Below are 22,339 nucleotides of genomic sequence, written 5' to 3'. Positions count from 1 at the left end.
AACAGATGAATGGATTAAATTAAACGTGGCATATACCTACCATGGAATATTATTCAGCCATAAAGAGGAGGGACATTCTGACATGTGCTATAACATGGATGAAACTTGAACACATTACACTTAATGAAATAAGCCATACACAAAAGGGCAAATACTGTATAATTCCACTTGTATGAAGTTCCTAGAATGGGCAAATTCATAGAGACAGAAAGTAGAATAGAGAGCACCGGGGGGAGGGGGTGGGATATGGGGAGTTGTTGTTTAATAGATATACAGTTTCTGTTAGGGATAGTGAACAAGTTTGGGAATCAAAGTGGTGATGGCTGCATAACATTATGAAAGTTCTTAATGCCACCTAATTGTATGCTCAAAATGGGTAAAATTACCAATTTTGTTATACATATTTTACCACAATAAAAAAATCAAGTTAAAAACACGCAAATTCTTGGGCCCCGTCCCAGACATGCTGAATCAGAAGCTCTGAAGTTGGGGCCTAGCCTTCTGCTTTAATAAGCCCTCCAAGTGATTCTGATGCATTCTAGAGCTTGAGAACCACTGATTTAAAGAAATCTGAAGTTAGTGTCAAAGTTAGAATAGAGGCAGAATAAAATTTCTACCAAGAAAAACGGACTGCATCTGCACCCTTATTGCTAGGTGTGGTTTTGAGCTAGAAAGACCCAGCCAACGCTCTGTGTACATGGAGCGGGGGTGGGGAGGAGGGAGGGAAGGGGAAGGAAACTTCACCTTGGTAAATTTTGTGTAGTTTCAGATAACCAAGGATACCAAAATTGGTACTATTAAAGTGGTTTCTTTAAAGCCAAGGATCAAAAAATATGTGCCCATAAAATGTCTGACAAACTCCCTCCATGGCCAAGGCTTGTCCAGTGAGGGTACTAGTTACCTTTATGAGCAGTTTTTTAAGGAAGTTTATTTAAACTCACATATTTTATCAGTTAGAATCCACTGTAGGTCTTTCAGATGAAGGGAATCAAGTGCAAAGATTATAGAAGGACAGAGAAAATAAGCAGGGTACAATGAAGGACCCCAGAAACTAGGAACAGCAGGAAATCATTTACCTCTCCTGGGGTTGGAGATTCAACAGGATGGGGCAATATTGCCAAAGCCCAGAAGGCCAGGGGCATCTGGCTCCAATAAAGAAAGGGCTGTCAGGGGTGTCTGGGTGGCTCAGTCAGTTAAGCATCTGACATCAGTCCAGGTCATGATCTCAGGGTTCGTGAGTTCGAGTCCTGCATGGGGCTCTCTGTTGTCAACACAGAGCCTGCTTTGGATCCTCTGTCCCCTCTTTCACTTTCACATGCATGTGCTCTCTCTCTCTCTCTCTCTCTCTCTCTCGAAAATTAATAAATATTTAAAAAAAGAAAGGGTTGTCTGACAGGAGACAGAGCCATGAAGGCCACAGCCCAGAGATGCCCAGAGATTCCACAGGAAGCTTAGAGAGGTGGAGAATTATGCTGGTTTCTCCCTTCTTCCTCCCCTCCTATTAGTGTCTTTACTGACTGCTCCCACAGGGCAGCCAAGGGGCAAGGGAGTCTGGGAATGTCCCATGTAGTACAATACAGAACAACGGAAGTGGCTGATCTGAGATCAAACTGGCAGTCAAGGGGCAAATAGGGCATGAACAAGAAAGATGTGTCTCTTTCCACTGGGAGGAGTAGCACACTCAGAACTAGAACATTCAAATTTGGGGCCAGCTCTATTGTCTAAGATCTGAAGGAAACTGAACAAGTCAGTTCACCTGCTTCAGCTCCAGATTCTTTTCTATAAATAAGTGGTAGCTATATGATCCACCTCTCAAATGTGTTGTAATTATCAAGTGGAAGGATGCATTTGCACATGCTTGCCAACTGTCAACCATCATATGAACATGGTGGTATTACTGCTAAAAGCAGAACCAATTTGAGGAAGTTTTCATTCACTCTGAGAAAGTAGAATTAAGGCACCACCATCAACCTTCCAAAGAAGAAGCAGAATATCTCTGCCCACCTCTCCATCACTCCATCCCACTTCAAAACCTGAATTCTGGAAAGCCAGGCTGGTTTAACAATGAGGTAACTCAAGCATGAAGGACTCTTCAATTCTGTCTCCAAAAAAAACATTGGCTGGAGATTTGGGCAGATGGTTTCTGAACTGGTATCTTCATACCTGGGGTCAAGATGTGGACCATAGCTATATGACATGACAAGTTAACTATTTTCTCGGCTGTGAAACTAGAAGTTTAGGGCAATGCCATGCCTAAAATTATTTTCAGTTATAACATTTGTCTTTCCAGTGTATATTTTAATTTCTATTTTATTGAGAAAAGCTTTGCCATGAATGGAACAAAGCCATCAAGACTGTAAAGATCCTTATGACATTTGTCTCTTGCTGCTCTAATGACTGCTTTTGAGAATATTAGTATAGAAATATGTCAAGAGGGAAGACAGCTGACATAGTTTCTGTTAACATCCTTATATATTTTCCTATTTGATTTTCTAAATTAAATAATTATGCTCAAGCCCATCAGCAGGTGGTGATTCCTAATCAGGGACCATCTTTGTAGGACTGCCAGGCCTTGGCTGCAGCAGGTTTAGTGACTTCGGCAGGGCCACAGAGCTGGAAACATCCAATGCAAACAGACCAGGACTTCTCAACATCAAAGGACAGTGGAGTCAGATCTTAACATTTCCGAGATCTTACTCTTCCAGCAGGCAGCAGCAGGCAGGAAGGACTGATTCATCAAAAGGCATAAGCAGGGATGCCTGGATGGCTCACTCATTTGAGCATCTGACTTTGGCTTAGGTTATGATCTCTCGGTTCATGAGTTGAAGCCCCACATCTGGCTCGGTCCTGTCAGTGCAGAACCCAGTTCAGACCCTCTGTCCCCCCTCTCTGTCCCTCCCCTGATTGTGTTCTCAAAAATAAATAAAATTTTTTTTAAAAAAAGCATAAGCAACCCTGGGAGTCCTAGAGGGTATTTGGAGAGGGGAAACCTAGGAAAAGCCTGGACTTCATCATCATTTTGCAAGCAAAAGGGTGTACGTTTGGGTATAAATATGTGACCCTATTTCATTGTCACAGATGGGTAAGGCCAAGAATCTTATGTTACAAAAGGAAATAATAGCAAGATGTGGTTGTCTGCAAGGTTTTGTTTTGTTTGTTTGTTTGTTTAACTATCGTCTTACACTTGTTTCCCGTGGCGTGGACTTGTAACAAATCACAGTGGGAAGAATCTTTGTGGCTGATTCAATAATATCTGAATATCCATGGCAATCTAGAAGCCAGGCATTCTAAGGAAAGTAAAATAGGAACTAAAATAAGGAGAACCCAGACTTTCCAGTCAGACAAACTGAGGGTAGGAGGTTGTAAGTGGGTTCCTCGGAGGCTCCATAGGCTACATTTGTTTGGGACACTGAGAAGGACTTTAGTAGCACCTGGTAAATGAATGCATCATTACCATTCTGATTATGTTATCGCAGTGTGCCTTTGAAAGAAGTTCTTGTATTTACATCTAAGTATTTACATCTTTTTTTTTAAATGTTTATTTCTTTTCAGAGAGAGAGACTGCAAGCAGAGGAGGGACCGAAAGAGAGGGAGAGAGAATTCCAAGCATGTTCCGCGTGCACAGTGCAGAGCACTGTGCAGGGCTCAACTCCACAAACTGTGAAATCATGACCTGAGCCAAAATCAAGAGATGGACACTTAACCAACTGAGCCACCTAGGCACCCCTTACATCTGTTTTGATTTTACATGATCAATAAGCACCCTGCGTACTCTCAATTGCTACCAAGAGCCACTGAGCTCCCCGTCTTAGTGCGTGTCTCTGTCCCTGGGAGCATCCTCTTCTTCTAAAGCTGGCCAGCCTTGGTAGCTAACCTCTTTGGCTCTCTTCCATCTCCCCAAGTCTGAATTGTGATGATTATAAGTTTCCAATGTTAATCAAGGCCTAAGATATTAAGTCAGCCAAATCAATAAAAGCTTTGTATAATTAAAGTTGAGCACCTCTTTCTGTGCTTGAGAAAAAGCCATAATGATGCCCTTGCTCTTTAGAAAGGGTTGGTTCAAGTCTAAAGATTTTCAATACGTTCAAATTTCCAAAGAGATTTGTTTCCCAGAGAGCCAAAGGAAAAATGATAAAATGAATTCGAGAGTACTGTATTGGTGAGAACTGTAAAGATAATTACTGATAATTACCCACATTAGTCACATTCTATCCATTCTCTTTGCTTTTTTTTTTTTCTAAAAAACTAGAAAGGGAACCCAATAAAACAAATCTGTGATAATGGAACAGATCCCTTTATGAAGTATAAGTACACTTGATATAAATCCAAATGACAGTGCTGTAACTACCAGCTGATGTTCAAATATTCTGTCCAAGTTAGATGCTGAGGTGACACTCTATAAAGATATGGATCACTGATGTTCATAAGCACTTCTCCTTGGGTGCCCTTGGGGTGGCATGGAGTTCTCCCAAGGAAGACCATGGTAGGATTCTGGGCACTCTGTTGACAGAGTGTGATACGGAGCACTGCCTTCTATCTGGCTCTAGAAGCACGGGGGCTCTGGGCACACAGGGGGCAGCACCATTGATGAGTATAATGCTATTAATAGTACTCATCATGGTTTTTTTTTTTATTTATTTAAAAAAATTTTTTTTTAACATTTATTTATTTTTGAGACAGAGAGAGACAGAGCATGAACGGGGGAGGGTCAGAGAGAGGGAGACACAGAATCTGAAACAGGCTCCAGGCTCTGAGCTGTCAGCACAGAGCCTGACGCGGGGCTCGAACTCACGGACCGCGAGATCATGACCTGAGCTGAAGTCGGCCGCTTAACCGACTGAGCCACCCAGGCTCCCCAGTACTCATCATGTTTAATGAGATCTTGGGAATCAATGATGGTACCTCATGAATACACACTGCACCTGACTAGCTGATGGGTATTTATCAAAAGTCTGTGGCATTTTCAATGTTGTGCAAAATCACAGAACTATTATTATCAAATATGTGATTCCATGGAGCTTTCAAAACAGTAGAGTTATATTCATGTGCAACCTTCTACATATGAGGACCCATATGCAGGGACAATATTCAAAATATTTAACAACCTGTATGGCCCAACTACCAACCAATCAGATGCCAGTCAACAACAATTCATGCAGCCTTACTTCTGCTTATTGGCTGCACACCAGTTCTGCTTATGTTGGATTCTTTAGAATCTGAGTGCATTACAGGACATCTCCCATAGACTGATTACCAACCCCAGAACTCAGATGAGAAGACCAAATCATCTTGAGGTCTTTAGCCTTAACTGTAAAAGGGTATAGAGATGTAGATGCAGAATAGTCGAAAAAGAGATGAAAGAAAGGACTTGAAACATTTACCTTTAAGGCCCCTTACAGAATCTCTTGTCAGAGAGAGAAGCCCCATTGTAGCAACGGTTCTGATCACACATGCTTTAATTTAGCATATATTTTGGTAGAACAATTTGAATGAAGAGATAAAATTTTATTGCTAGAGAAAGAGCTCATTATTTGTCATGCAGAAGTTTAGGTCAGCATGATAGTTTCCAGGATATACGAGGGCAGAGACCTGCTGATCTCCCAAGATACTAGGTTCCACTACCACTCATTTCCTTCCTGAGCAGGGAGCCAGACCCAGGGTCTGGAGGGCACAGCAGGAAACTGAAGAGAGCCCAGTTTGTCCTTCCTGTGACATTAGGTAGCAAGAATGGCCCACTTCTCTGTGATACCCATAATTATCCCTACTCAAAGTCAGCTTTGCCTGTATAGTTTGAATAGTCTGAAGGTCAGGAAGGTGCAGAGGGAAGCAAACTCATCCACTGTGGAATACCATCTAGTATTGAGGCTGGTAGACAAATTGGAAAAGCTTGGAGTAAACAGTGCAGTCAAGGTGGCAGTAATAATAGAGAAATCTGTTCTGGGTAAGACGTAGGTTTTACCTTCTCAAAAATAAAAGGACAGATTAGATTAAATAGCCCTCCCCCTGTAGATTATAGGGGTACAAATGTGCAAAAGGGATAATATTCTAAGAACTTTTCCTTTTATTTATTAATAGAATGTTAAGAAAATAAACAATCACATCTTTTTAGGGTATAATTAAAAGAAGAATAGTCTCCTTTTCATAGTATACAGGAACAGAATAGTAAAATAATAAAATATGGAATTTGTAAGTTAAAACTGCCCCCTCACCCAGCTTGAACTTGGTTAGAAGACTTTTCTTTTTTTTTTTTTAAGTAGGCTCCATGCCCAGCGTGGAGCCTAACGTAGGGCTTGAATTTACGACCCTGAGATCAAAACCTGAGCTGAGATCCAGAGTTGGATGCTTAACCAACTGAGGCACCCTGTTTTAGAAGTCTTTTAGCTATTTAGGTGAGAATCACCTGCAAAATGGAAGAAAATCTCCTTTAAAGTCACCTGATTATAGATGCTAACAACACCTGCAAAATATCTTCATAGCAACACTAGATCATTGTCTGATCCAGTAACTGGGTGGATAGCTTCGTCAAAGTTGACATGTAAAGCTAGCCACGTCAACCTGGCACCCACACACATCTCCTTAAACCGTACCTAATCTGTGTGTCAGTAATTGCCCTCCAGAGCTCATCCTTTTTATCTATTTCAGGACGCTTTGCCCCAGCAATTCTCTCTGTAGCTCCTGTGTCATGAATTTCCCTCTCTACTGGATTCTTCTCATCAGCAGAAAAATATACATTATTTTTCCCACATTAAAAACCCCTCTTCTAAGTAACTGATAATGGGTACAAAGTTTCTTTTTGGGGTACTGGAAATGTTCTAAAATTGATTTTGGTGATGGTTACACAATGCTGAATATACTATATACTAAAAACCACTGATGTGTATACTTGAAATGGTGTACACATACAAATGAATTGTATGTATGTGAAGTGTATCTCAATAGAGCTATTATTAAAAAGGAGGATGCTGGCAAATATGATATCCAAATATTTGAAATTGGGTAGGATAAGTTGCAATCCTATTTCAACTACTTTAACGAAAGATCTGAAAATATTTGCAAATGTATCCTATGAAAATGATATAATTACCATCTATTCATTAATAAAAATATGATAAGGGAGGAAACGAAGATAGAAAATTAAAGTACATTCATTAAAAAAGCCCTCTCTTGACATCACTCCTTCCAGGTGCCATTTTATTCCTCCCCTTCCCTTTGCACCCAAAGTGTATTTTAAGAATTGTCTCTACTGTTTTTCTTCAATCCCTCTTTCCCAACACTTCTTTGAATTTACTCCATTCAAGCTATCACCACACCACTTCAATAAAACTGTCTTCAGGGACACCAGCAACCTCTGTGGAGTTCTATCTGATGGTCAATTCTCAGTTCTGATCTTATTTGTCCTATCAGCCATATTTGACACAGTTTGCCGACCATTTCCTTGTTATCCTTGCTACACAGCTACAATAGTGCAGTGTAACAAATCACCCCCAAACTCAGTAGCTAAAAACATTTACTTTGCCCATTCATCTGTGGGTCACATGAGGGGTCTTCTCAACAGGGGCTGGGCTCCAGGCAGCAGGATGGGCTCAGGTCTTTCTTGGACCAGCGAACTCACTAGGCCATGCTTCTAATCTCATGTTGATGACAGACTGCAAGAAATCAAGTGGAAACACAGGATACCTGTAAGGTCTAGACTCATAACGGACACTGGCTTTTTCACCTAAATCCTATTAGCCAAAGAAAATAGTGTCTTTGAGCCCCAAATCAAAGGACGCTTAAATATGTTCTGTCATATTACAATGTCATATGGTAAAGAGCCGGGAAACAGAGAGAGCTGAAGACTGGAGGTCTTTAATTTAACCCACTATGCTGAACCACTTCAATGGTTTCCAGAAGTCTACAATCTACTAGTTTTACTCTTACCCTTTGGCTGCTCCTTTCCAGCAGTGGAATTGGAATGTCTCAAGGATCAGTCCTAAGACTTCTTCTCTAGCTATAGTGATTCTTTTGGTGATCTCATTAGGTTTATGGTTTTAAAAATTGTTTATATTTTGTTGGCTCCCCATTTGCATTTTCACTCTGATCTCTCCCCTGGACTCTAGATCATATACCCAACTATCTACATTTGAATGCCTAACAGTAATTTTAAATGTAACATATCTAAAAACAAAATCCTGATCTTCTCCTTAAGCTATCCCCATGTACGTCTGCCTAATGGCAACTCTCTCCTTCCAGAGAGTCATTCTTTCCTTTTTCTTGTCATCATCATCTCTTATATTTTAATAGCCTCTTCCTTCCTAGAATCTGTTTTCAATACAGCAGCTGGAGTAAGTTTTTAAGAAAATGCATCAGATAATGTCATTTTTCTGCTCAAAACCCTTCAATGGCCCCTCAACTTACCTATGGACTTTAAAGTCCTGTGCAATCTGATTTTCTGTTATTCTTTGACCCTATTTCTTTTCCCCTCCTCATTCACTCTGCTCCAACCACATGAACTTCCTTGATGTTCCTTGAACGTGCCAACTATCTTCTGCCCCAGGGCCTTCGCATTTGTTACACCTACTCCTGGAACTCTCTTCCCCCCAATATACCCATGCTTGTTCCTTAACCTCAATCACATCCTTGCTCAGATGTTGCCTTATGCAATGAGACCTGGCCTACATACATTTTATTTATTTATACCACATTGTAAATTATAATGCTTATCTCCGTCACCCTGGTTTTCCCAGCTTTTTTTTTTTTCTGTAGCATTATTTATCACCACCTGACAGACCATAGATTTTACCTATTTGTTATCTGTTTCTCTTAGGCAGAGACATAAGTTTCACGACAGCAAGAACTTTTGTTCTGTATCTTCAGAATGTGGGATTGTGCCTGGCACTTGGTATGTATTCAATAAATATTTGATGAACGGTGGGATGGGTGGATATGCAGCATTGAAGAATTTGGTTAACCTGCATAGTGATATATAATCTTCATTCATTGTGGTTGAACTTAAGGATTACTCAAACTGACCTGACATACTTTAAATGTCTCAGTAAAAAGTGACTACCTGCCAAGTGTTATTAGCATCATGGGTACGGATGGAATCATCCAGGAAGTACATACACATGGAGAAAAGAAGAGGGCAAGGATTCTCTTGTTCTTCCTCTATCCACCTGTCTGGCTACTTTCTATTCCTCCTTAAAGCACCACATTTAGTAGAAGCCATTTCCAGTAAAAACACTGGGGCTATGGGAGGAGATATTCCCCTGTGAAGAGAATTAGTATCTCTGCAAATCAGGGCAAAACAAATCTCCAGGGGAGATGTGGGTCTCACTGTGAGCGCAGCCATTAATTCCAGTTCTGACACTCATATAAGGTACTAGTTAACATAGAAGGGGGTGTAAGGCAGGGGCTAAAAGCCCAGACACCAGTCGGGGTGCCTGGGTGGCACAGTTGGTTAAGCGTCCGACTTCGGCTCAGGTCATGATCTCACGGTCTGTGAATTCAAGCCCCACGTGGGGCTCTGTGCTGACAGCTCAGCCTGGAGCCTGCTTCTGATTCTGTGTCTCCCTCTCTCTCTGCCCCTTCCCCGCTCATGCTCTGTCTCTCTCTCTGTCAAAAATAAGTAAACATTAAAAAAAAAAATTAAAAGCCCAGACACCAGAACCAAAATCCCTTGGCTCAAACTGTGGCTCCACGCTTAATGGTCATGTGACCTTGGCAAGCAACCTAAACTTTCAGTTCCTCATTTTATCATCTGTGCAATGCATTTAATAACAATAGGTACCTGATAGAGTTATTGGAAAGACTAAGTGAATTAATGTCGACAAGGCACTTAGGACATATATATACTACTATGTGCCATATATATACATATATATGACATGTAGCAGATACTATGTAAGTGACAGTGATAATGGTGCTATTTGGGGCTAGGATCTCAGTACGACATGGAGTTATTGCTTCCTTGCATGCAAACCCAGGCCTGGGCTACACACTGCTTTGTGTTCCCAGGGTACCCTGGATGTACCTGTTGGAGCACTCCCAGCATTGTGCTGATGTTATGTGTTTATGAATCTATCTTCCCCACTTGACCATAAACATTCAACGTTTAGGACCAGGTCTAATTCATCTTGGTAATCCACCTGATATGGCACGTGTCACATAGAAAACACTCCTGTGTCTCTGGGCCAGGACCTTAACCGGGTAAAGCCGGCTAGATATAAACTAATAAAATAAATGATAGGGAATAATTGCCCTCTGGGAATACTGAGTGGCAGCAACTATGCCACATTAGCCTATCGTCATGCAGAAAAGTGGGCTGGGTGCTTTCTATCAATCCATTTCGCAACAAATCCATTGTTTCTTTTGCTGCCGTACCAAATTATCACACACCAAGTAGCTTAAAGCAACATGAGGGTGTTATTTTATAGTTCTGCAGGCTTTAAGGCTGGCACGGGCTTCGCTGGGCTCAAATTAAGATGTAGGCAGGGCTGCATTCTTTTCTGGAGACGCTAAAGGAGAGTTGGTTTCCTTCCCTTTGCACCTCCTAGAGGCTGCCCACATTCCTTGGCTTGTGGCTCCCTTCCTTCGTCTCCAAAGCCAGCAATGGCTGGTGATTCTCTTTCACATTGCTTCCAAAAATCTTCTTTTAGGCCTCCCTTCTGCGCTTTTAGGAATTCCTGTGATTACATTAGGCCCACCCACAAAATCCGGGAAAATCCCCTCTTTTAAAGTCAGTTGATCAGCAGCCTTCATTCTATCTGCCACCTTAAACCCACAGATTCCAGGGATTAGGACATGGGTATCTTTGCGGTGCCATTATTCAGTTTACCACAAGGCAGAAATATGGATATGAAAATAAATTGTGGATCCCTCTATTGTTTTCTCTGGTGTAGGGCCTTTCATTCGCTGGGTTTGTTTTTCCTTTCACACTGTTGGCCCTTCTCACATGCTTGCGGATTTATGGTGAGCTCATCTTCTCTGGGAGATTTCTTCTGCAAACATTCTGTTTCTCAGTGACCTCAGGACCATGGCTGCTGGGTTCTCTTGAGGTGGTCTCCCATACAATAGCCACAGTGGTTTCTCAGCACAGGGAGCGGGGCAGAATCTTCTGAGGGAGAAACCTGCACACTCCCTTCCTGAGGTGCCCTCCTTTGCAGTCTCCACCTCCCCCAAGCCTGATTGCAGCCAAAAGGAATGGTATTTGCCTTTCCCCAAATGTAAGATGCCGTTTCAGTTTCCAAGCTTACTAGACCTTCCTGTAAGACACTGTAAAGCAAAAAAAGAAGTAGGTGCAAGAAGCTGGATACCAAAGCCATTGGGTGAGAAGAAACCTGCTTGTTATTGGGCAGGCAAAACTGGTCACATCTCTCAGGTAAACTTTAACATTCTGTTTGTTACCAGAGGCCTTCCCCAGTTCTTGATAATAATAGGAGCTGACACTTGTAACTTTCCCCGACTTTCATTTTATTTTTTTTTAATTTTAGAGTAATTAACATACAGTGTTATGTTTCAGGTGTACAATATAGTGATTCAACAATTCTATACATTACTCAGTGCTCATCACGATAAGCATACTCTTAATCCCCTTCACTTATTTCACCCATCCCCCCACCTCAGTGTGAACCATCAGTTTGTTCTCTCTAGAGTCTGTTTCCTGGTTTGTCTCTCTCTCTCTTTTTTTGTCCATTTGATTTGCTTCTTAAATTCCATATATGAATGAAATCATTTGGTATTTGTCTTTCTCTGACTGGCTTATTTCATTAAGCGTTATACTCTCTAGATCCATCCATGTTGTTGCAAATGGCAAGATTTCATTCTTTTTTATGCCTGAATAATATATATGTGTGTATGTGTGTATGTGTGTGTGACACACACATACACACATCTCACATCTTTATCCATTCATCTATCAACGGACCCAAGTGGGTTACTTCCATAATTTGGCTATTGTAAATAACGCAGCAATAAGCATAAGGGTGCATTAATCTTTTTGAATAAGAGCTGACATTTACATAGCATTTGTCATGTGCCAGGAGCTGTTCTAAGCACTTGGCATATATTAACTCATTTACTTCTCACAACAAAGCTTTATATCCCTGCCTTGCTGGTGGGTTTACAGAGAGGTTAAATAATCTTTCCTGGATTACTCAATGTCTCGTGAGCAACAACATCAAAATAAAGACATGATATGAAGGAAGTAGGCAATCCTGTGAGAAGTTGCACACAAATATCATTTAACAATGACCATTTATTTAACAAATATCATTTAACAACTTTTACTCATTTATTTCTCTCAATGAGCCAAGCAACAACTGCAAGAAAGCAAAAGGAGATAGCTGGTGATGGCCCACACCACGTGTTTCGGGACTGACTAGTGTCTCTCAATGGCTTGGCTGCCACTTATTCCAGCCAGCAGGTCTGGTGGGCTCTGCTTGTCAAGGTCTTTACTCCAATCTTCACCAGGGGTGAGGTCATGGTCACTATGTGGTAGACCAAAACCCCTGACAGTTGGGGATATATGTTCATCATGGCTTGGCTGGCTAGCCCCATGTTCTGACTGGGGAGGCCGAGCGCTCTGGGTGCGCCTCACCATCTATTGGTTTGCTCTTGCATCAGCCCTATTCACGTGAGCTACACCCAAACTTACATAAGCCGTTGCATCATTACATGTGCATTATTAGCTATTTATTTCATTCCTTATCAATACCTTCCAGAACTTTCTGGAACTTTTCTAGACTTGTCTATGACTTTGGGGAATAGCAGGTATTTATCTCTTTTGAGGAGGAAGCCATATGCTAATCCATAATACACACACACACACACACACACACATAGACACACATACATACATACATACACACATATATGATTTTATTTATTTATTTATTTTTAATTTTTTTTAATGTTTTATTTATTTTTGAGAGACAGACATAGTACTAGCGGGGCACGGGCAGAGAGAGAGAGAGGGAGACACAGAATCCGAAGCAGGCTCCAGGCTCTGAGCTGTCAGCGCAGAGCCCGACGCGGGGCTCGAACTCACAGACTGTGAAATCATGACCTGAGATGAAGTCAGACACTTAACCAAATGAGCCACCCAGGCGCCCCAACACATATATGATTTTATTTACTTTTGTAAAAAATGTTTATAAAGAAAAGAATGTTTTGGTGGGAAACCTTGTTTACCACTTTTTTAAAGCACAGAAAATAGGTTTTTATATATCTCTGTCTGTCAAAATGTAGGATGTGGTACCCTTTAATCACACATAGCTAATTAGTGACAAAGCTAGGATTCATAACCATGCAGTCTAAATGCAAAATCCACATTCTTTGTTTTAAGTTTATTTATTTATTTTCAGAGAGAGAGAGTAAGGGAGGGGCAGAGACAAGGAGGGATAGAGAGAGAATCCCAAGCACTGTCAACGTGGAGCCCAACATGAGGCTCAAACTCAGGAATCACGAGATCATGACTTGAGCCGAAATCAAGAGTCAGACACTTAACCGACTGAGCCACCCAGCTGCCCCCAGAATCCATTCTTTACTACTATATTATATTGCCTCTCTGCCTGGAATTAATACTTCACATCAAAGTGACTAGTCTCAAGTGTATAGACCACACCAGGAGAAAACCCAATTTATCAGAGGGCAGACTATAGACGTCTTAGGAACAGTATCCAGAGACCCTGCTATGGAAGAGATATCTTACAAAGCAACTGAAAATCTAATAAGCTAATATGTAGGGATCTTTAAATTACTGTAATTTTATTGCATTGTAATAAATTGTTCAGCTTTTCCTTTTAATGAAACTTCCTCAGATACAATGTGGTTAGCATGATTGCAGCTGTTGGAATTTTTGCACATCTGTGGCTTTACAAGATAATATTCTCCTGGGTTTCTGAATAGCAATTCAGCTAAAGTTTCTCTCCGCTTAGTACTACTTTCATAGAGAAATCTGGGCCCTGGGCATAATGGCTATTTCTGACTTAAGAATAACACCTTCAAAGGCCAAGGTGAGGAAATGGCACCGCCTCACCTAATCTATAGCTCTAGTCTGCGCTTCTGAGTTTGCAGAGAAGGCTTTGCTCAGAGCATGGAAGAATAAGTGGACTTAGTAGATCTAAAATTCTACCAGTGAACTTGGATTTGGGGCAGATCAATGAGAAGTGCATGGATGGAATAACCACACCAAGTCTAGTTGAGATTTGGCAACTGCAAGTTTATGACTATGTAACTTACAAAGTGCGTTCATATGATCCCTCTGGGGGAAAAACAAACATTACATCACAGTCCAGAAGGCAAGTGCCCTTTGAGTTGGTGGTTCTTTCTTTTGTGTCAACAATAATGCTTCAGAGAGTGTTCTGTGCTCACATTTTTATGCCACATGGACATGATTGTTCTGAAAATATTTTTGAAAGTGATAGGGTGCCACATAACTATGATCCTCAATAATTCTTGGAGATAGTCAGGGACTGTCTAAAATCTTGAATTTTCAGATGAGGAAACAATTAAACCTGATCTTTCTTTGTTTAAGATTCCCATTGCATGTAAAATGTTGGATATTTTTTCCCAGCCACTCTCTTTGTCACAGAGGAAGTTGTAAGGAGATAGCATCAATAGTGGCTATGAGTTCCTATTAACACCTTACGTATACCACATAAGAGAATCAAATTAACACTGGGGAAGTGCTTACAAAACAACAGGTCTTTTAATCCTCATGGCAATGCTACAATAAAATCAGAATTTTTGAATGACAGAGCTGAAGCATATCTACCAAGATTAACCAACTAGTAATCCTCAGAGATGTGATTCAAGCCGGTTTGACTTCAGACTTTGCTCTTTTCATTAGCATAAAATGCATTCCTCATGGAATTGTGTGTAGCTGTAAAAGATTAGGTAATGATATCTGCCCTTTCCTGTTTAGAGCTGAACATTAGTCCATATAAACCTAAACCTTATAAATACTTAATGTTAAGTACCTTTACTACTTTCCACTGGAGGGGGAAAAGGCAATTTCCAAGTGAGCAAATGCATTTTCAGACCTAGTTTACCAGTAGAATAGTTTCAGGCAATTTGGCCTGTTTCTCTTTATCCAGCAGAAATTTTCTTATTTATTTTGTACTGATAAACAGACACAGTAGATGCATGTGAATCAGGGTAAACATTACTACTTCTCATGATCTGTGAGTAATTGGACATCAGGGACCAGGTGGGATATTCCTTATGCCTCCCATTCAGGAAGAAGGCCATAGTCAACGGGGCACGAGGTGAGTTACGAGCATCTAATGTATTATGTTGATAAACCCCTTTTCTGAATACTATCCTGTGCTGTGAACTAAGATTCAAAACCAGGAGAGGGGCGCCTGGGTGTCTCAGTCAGTTTAGCATCTGACTCTTGATTTCAGCTCAGGTCATGATCTCGTAGTTTTTGTGAGTTTGAGCCCTGCACCTGACAGTGGAATTCTCCCTCTCTCCTTCTGCCCCTCCCCCCACCGCCCCCCCCCCTTCAAAATAAAGAAATAAACTTAAACAAAAAACACCAACATTGAAAACCAGGAGAATGTGTATTGTGGGCAGATGTTAGCTGTACTGATGGGAGTTTTCCTATCCAGCCACACATTTCTGAACAATGGCACAAATTTGTAAAACAGATGCATACAGTTGAGAGTTATAATCTGTAATCCCAGATGAGATGATAACAAATGTCACTCAATATTATGTTACTGACCTTGTTTAATGTAGATGGTATTTCTAAATAAACCTACCTGTTTATTTAGGTGGGAATATTAACATCACAGTACTTATATTTAATAATGAACATATGAAACAATACCTGGTTTAATATTCTGCAATGACCAATTTCTACTTGACCCATGTAATCCTTGTCCTTTCTTAAGACACAATTGCTATCTATGTCCCCTCTATTGGAATAATGCTGTTTTGTCTAAACTTCCACAATGTGTAGTTGACTATTAAATAGGAAGCAGGAAATGGACACTGCACTGAGATTATCCCATGCACTGACACATCTCTTTTGACGGCGGATCAAAAAAGTAGGTACAGGCAGAAGAAAGAGAGAAAAAGCAGTTACTAAAGAATGGCATCTAAAGGTGAATGATGGATAGCAGTCAAGTTTTTATTTTAGTTTGGGAGGGAGAGACAACAGAGGCCAGAGGATTGGGGAAGAAAGGTTCAGCTAAAAAGAATTCAAAAGGAACATATTCATAATTATTAGAGCCAAGCTTTAGGCGAGAAATAAAAGTACAGAGATAACAGAATAGAAAAATCATAATTTTAATAGTTAACAATACAATTATGGAACTATTAATTCGATTTTGCAGAGGAGAACGTGAGATGCAGAGTGGTTAAACAGCTTACCCAAATTTACACAGCTAGTAAATTAAGAAGTTTGAATTCCAATCCTGGCAATCTGAACCATTTATTTATTTATTTATTTATTTATTATTTTTTATTTTGAGACAGAGAGAATCTCAAGCAGGCTCTGCACTGCCAGCACAGAGCCCCATGCAGGGCTGGAACTCAGGAACCGTGGGATCATGAACTGAGCCTAAGTCAAGAGTCCCACGCTTAACGGACTGAGCTACACAGGCGTCCCCTGAACCACTATTTTAAAATGGAATATTAATAAAGTGGACAGAGCGAGAATACTTATTTACAGGAAGGGACATTGAGACCAAGAGAATAACGGGGGAGGGGGGGGAGTAGCTGGGGGGAGGGGAGAGGATGGGGGGCTCCATTAAAATAAATTACCAATGGGCTAAATATAGTTATGTTTTAGTAATGGTCAGAGCGCTTTGTGTACATTTGTTCATTTAATTCTGCTAACAATTCTGTGTGGTAGGTACTCACAGTTCCATTTCTCAGACAAGGCCACCTGAGACATGATAAGCGATTCGGTCCCTTCTTGCATTGAATTACGCCTTAGGAGCACGCTCCGGAGCAAGATACGGAAGACTGAAGGAGACGTGGCGACAGAACCGAGCAGGGCAAGGCAAGCAAACTGAAAGCGAGAATGGAGGAAAGAAAAGTGCCTCATTTATGGAGTGGTCGGCTCCAACTTTCAAACCTCCGCAGCCGGCCCGCCAAGGCTTCACAAAGCCCGTCCCTCAGTCACAAAACCCGCCCCTCGGTCACAAAGCCACGCCCCGTTCTTCGGCTTTTCTCTGAGCTCCCAATACTTCCCTCCTTCTCTTTGGCCCCTCCCACTCCGCTCCGCATCATTTCCTGTGCGCTGGATGCTAATTGGCCTAGCGGTCGGAAGTGAGGGCGGGCGGTGGGGCCGTTGCCGCAGTGACAGTGCTGGGGGAGTCCGAAGATGGCGGCGTCGCGTCGCTCTCAGCATCATCACCACCATCATCAACAACAGCTCCAGCCCGCCCCAGGGGCTTCGGCGCCGCCGCCGCCACCTCCACCCCCACTCAGCCCTGGCCTGGCCCCGGGGACCACACCAGCCTCCCCAACGGCGGGTGGCCTGGCCCCCTTCGCCTCCCCGCGGCACGGCCTAGCGCTGCCGGAGGGGGATGGCAGTCGGGATCCGCCCGACAGGCCTCGATCCCCGGAGCCGGTTGACAGTACCAGCTGTTGCAGTACCACCAGCACAATCTGTACGGCCGCCGCCGCTCCCGTGGCCCCGGCGGTTTCCGCTTCATCTGCCGTCGGGGTCGCTCCCAACCCAGCCGGCGGTGGCAGTAACAATTCACCGTCGTCCTCTTCTTCCCCGACTTCTTCCTCATCTTCCTCTCCATCCTCCCCTGGATCGAGCTTGGCGGAGAGCCCCGAGGCGGCAGGAGTTAGCACCACAGCAACATTGGGGCCTGGGGCAGCGGGACCTGGGCCAGGGGTCCCAGCAGTAAGCGGGGCCTTACGGGAACTGTTGGAGGCCTGTCGCAATGGGGACGTGTCCCGGGTAAAGAGGCTGGTGGACGCGGCAAACGTGAATGCTAAGGACATGGCCGGCCGGAAGTCGTCTCCCCTGCACTTCGCTGCAGGTCAGAGACTTTTGTTTATTAAGGGTTTGGTCTTGGGGACAGGGGTCTGGGTAGGGATGGAAAACAAGTTATGATAGAATAAAGTGGGGGCGTGGTTATGGTTCTTCAACACCTCACCGGAAGTCTAGAGGTTCCTTTCTTTAGGATAGTGCCTGGATGACGGGGGCGTGGTGGGGGAATGTGTGAATTCATTCTTTTGTAGCGTTCGCATAGTGATACTTGTACCCGTTTCCAAACTCCCTTAGAGATCGTCTCCAGATATGGGTATACTTAAACTTTTTCGGTTACGAGTGTGAAGGAATAAAGTTAGATTTGGGCAGTCTTAAGAGTTTTGTCGTTTGTTTACTAGTTTATTTCGTTTTTACAACACGGGTATGTTCCATGAGGATAGTCTAGACCAAAAGAAGTTTAATGTAACTCAACAAGTGTTTAAGGATCTATGGTACTCTTAGTAAGCCAATGAAAGACATAAATGAAGTATGTGAAACTTTCCCCCTTTCTCAAGGAGTTTACAGCTTAATTGGGTAGATTAAAATATGCCTATATGAAACAACTGGAGAAGAATGTTTGGATGCATATGTGATGGTAGAAGAAATAAAGGGTTTGAAGTCCTGGACACTCCTATTTGTTATTTGTCTGATAGACAGTTTACCTTATCTCAATTGCCTCGGTTTTCTCGTGGACAAAAATGATATACTAAGTTTGTGTGAGGATTTAGTGAGAAGCATCTGGCACATTAGTTTTCAAAAAAAAAAAAAAAAAAAAAACCCTGCTAGTTCCTAAACTCTGGACCACACACTTTTTGTGTGTGTGTGTGTGTGTGTGTGTGTGTGTGTGTGTGTTTAATCAAGTAATTGGCCATTGTCTTTTAAAAATACCTAGTATATTTTTATAAAATACAGATAAGTATTAAAAAAAGGACCATAATCTCACTGCCCAGATATCTACTATTGATATTTTAAAATATAAGGAGAATAATGTTATATACATTAGAAACATTAAAAATGTATATGCTCTATATACATTATAAAATTCATATAGGACAGAAATGTACAAAATGAAAAAGCACACACACACACATCAAAGATAACACACCGAAGATACCTCCTGTTAAGGTTCTTGCTATGTTGGCAATACTTATCACTTTTTCAGTTTGTTCTATTTATGGTAAAAGATAGGAACTATGTGTATTATATATTTTTTACCCCAACTTGAAAGATATTATTACCCTCATTTTACAGATGACAGACGTGAAGCACTTATTGTTAAAATAAGTTCAAATTCACACAGAGAATCATGGAACCTGGATTTGAACTCTGTTTGATTTTAGAGTTTGTGAAATCAAGCTTAAACTATTAAAACCAATACCTGGGTTAAGGTCACTTTTCACTTTGTGAGTGTGTGTGATGGAAAGTTTCTGCTTTTGCACTGTTTTGGGGGAAGAAGTAACTGGGGCATAAACTTTAAGAGTAGCATTCACACATTTTTTTTTTTTTTATTGCAGTCTATACTTAGAAATATATTTTACATTGCTTCACACACGTAGAAACTGAATCAAAAGTTTTAGGAAATAATACTTTCCTTTATTACATGTGTTGTCTTCTTATATTTTATATCCTATTCCATTTCATTTTTAACAAATGTTGTTTGTGGTTTGTTAATGGGTCATGGTCAGCAATATGAGAAACAGGAAATCATTATTAGATTACTGGATCCATTTTTGATGTATAGACACTATAGATAGTATAGATACTATTAGGTATTTAGTGAATTGAATCATAAACAGGCCCATATAGTAGATATTTGCTCAAGGGTGTTGCTTATTTTAGATGAAATAGCATTTATTTTTCTTTAGGTCAAATGAAAGCTCTGAGTCTGATATAATAAGTCAACTGAGGTTTGCTTTTGCATGCATTGTTCCAAACTTGACTAGTTCAGCACAGATCACAAATCTTGTCATTCCTCACTGTACCACATTATAAGTAATTGTTAACAGAGGATAGTTATATGTATATGTGTGATAATGTACTTATTTAGGATCAGTCACACATAAAACAGTGCTTGGCTTCTAAATCAACTTCTGTGTGCTACAATAGTTACTTTTTATTCTGTTTTAGAGTTTTATGTGTACCCAAGAAGTTACAGGACAATAACACACAGGCCTGTAATTATGTTGTAATTATGAGAACCTGACTTTTAACTGTTTTTTTTTTTTGTTTTTTTTTTAATGTTTATTTTTGAGACAGAGAGAGACAGAGCATGAACAGGGGAGGGTCAGAGAGAGGGAGACACAGAATCTGAAACAGGCTCCAGGCTCTGAGCTGTCAGCACAGAGCCCAATGCGGGGCTTGAACTCACTGACCGCGAGATCATGACCTGAGCCGAAGTCGGACGCCTAACCGACTGAGCCACCCAGGCGCCCCTAACTGTTTTTTTAAGAAGAATTTTTTAGTTTCGTTGTGGAAAACAGATAAACACAGTAAAACTACGTGGTATAAAAACGTAACACTCCGCAGTTTATCATACTTCCATATTTGTGTGCATTGCATAGTGTTGGATGAGTGGTTAAGAGTAATTCTCAGTTGACTCTTGGTTAGAATGCTAGTAATGGGATTGTCATAGAAAAACTGTTTTAAAGAGGAAATTGGAACAATCCCTTGTTGGAGAAGTTTAAAAATTGTAATTCATTTGTTCCACAAATGTTTTGTTACTTGTCATAGGTCAGGTGTTAAATACCAACACAATTTTGATGTGGTAGATAGGCCTATCTAAGCCCTTACGGAGCTTACAGTCTAATAGGGAAGACTAAACAAGAACAGCAGTAATAACAAAACCCCATAAAGTGTGTAACCTGGAGTTATCGGAATATACTTTAGTGGAGGAGGCAATAGGGTTTCTTGTCCTGGTTTTACAGCATTTAAGGAAGTCTTTTTAGACAGAGAGGGATTTAAAGGATGGGTCCAATCTAGCCAAGCAAAGATTGGAAAGGAAGAGTGTTAATTAATGCCTTTGTTTCCATTGAGAAGTGAGTCTACAGTTGTATAGAATGAAATGAAACCATTTTCAAGATCTCAAGTGGTATGAAGTCATATTTAAATCCTTATAACTTTTATTATTAAAAAAAAAACTTATTTATTTATTTTGAGAGAGGGAGGAGAGGAACAAAAAGGGAGACAGAGAATCCCAAGCAGACTCTGTGCAGTTAGTGCAGAGCCCCACACAGGGCTCAAGCCCATGAAACGTGAAATCATGACCTGAACTGAAACCAAAATATTTTTAAAAGTTATAAGGATTTAGGGGTGCCTTGGTAGCTTAACCCATGGAGTCACTGAGGCACCCCTAAATCCTTATAACTTTTAAAAATATTATCATAATTCTTTCCAGATGCAGAATTAAACATTTTTTTCTATCCCATTTTGGACCGTGATAATTATTTATTTAAAATATGGCTTAGACACAATAATGGAATCACTCTGTCCATAATTAGAAACTTAATCTCCAGTTTCCATTGTTTATGTAGATTCTCAAAATACTATTTCTAATGCCTTCTTAAGATGGCCATATCAAAAGGACCTGGTCTTTTCATTGTTGACTAGAGTTTATATAAGACTTTCTCCTACAGATAAGATCCTTGACCCTGATTTTCTGTTATTTAAAGGACAGCAGTCAAAGCTATATAAATAGTATCAATTTGGAGTGTTCAGTTCAGTTCCTAGTGACATATTTTTGTTACAAGGACCAGTATGTTCTCATGTGATCTCTTTTAAAGAAAAGTTTAGATGGGTTTAAAAAAAAAAAACAAAAAACTTTAATGAAGCATTGAATTCTGAGATTTCATAGTATTTAAATTGATAAGCTTTTGAAATAGGCTTCCTAAGTAATTAATTAACCTAAGATTAGGATATGTAATACGAGGCGCTTCAGTATCAAACCCAGCAAAATATGTATGGCAGTTTTATGCTTTCTTTTGACTTTGATGGTACAAATGAAGTTCCTATACCTGAAAAAAAAGACACATAAAAAACATCACTTTTTCTGAACTGTTGCCCATCAATGGCTAAGAAAATGAGTCGGAACCCTTCAGTCCTGGAGTGGGAATCTTAGTTAACATTGTTTGGTAAACTCCTTGATTATACTTTCAAGCAAATGCCCTGCCTCAGAGTTTAAGAAGGATCTAATTTGTAAAAGGAACTAGCTTCATAAATGTCTTTCCATTTTATCTTTTATTTAGTGTTTTCTTAAAATCTTATGCTTTAAGGTACCATTTAAAAAAAAAGTTACATTGAACTTTTAGTTAGAAAGATGTGGTAAGTTTCTCTTTCTTGTACTTTAACTATGTCACTCTTTGG

General features: G+C 40.7%; 1 protein-coding gene across 2 annotated transcripts in view; it reads left to right on the top strand.

The window, feature by feature from the left end:
• Window positions 1–17,238: 17,238 nt before the first annotated feature.
• Window positions 17,239–22,339, top strand: part of TNKS (tankyrase) — a 212,126-nt gene continuing 207,025 nt past the window's right edge. Inside the window, exon 1 of one of the 2 annotated variants that reach the window (XM_049632504.1) lies at window positions 17,239–17,990. In XM_049632504.1, coding sequence (XP_049488461.1) covers window positions 17,318–17,990 — 673 coding nt within the window. In that variant the 5' untranslated portion in view covers window positions 17,239–17,317. The remainder of the gene's footprint in view (window positions 17,991–22,339) is intronic. The other variant, XM_049632502.1, reaches the window with a different exon arrangement.

The sequence above is a fragment of the Panthera uncia genome, chromosome B1 (genome assembly GCF_023721935.1).
Source record: "Panthera uncia isolate 11264 chromosome B1, Puncia_PCG_1.0, whole genome shotgun sequence".
Lineage (NCBI taxonomy): Eukaryota > Metazoa > Chordata > Mammalia > Carnivora > Felidae > Panthera > Panthera uncia.
This window is presented reverse-complemented; position numbering and strand designations above follow the sequence as displayed.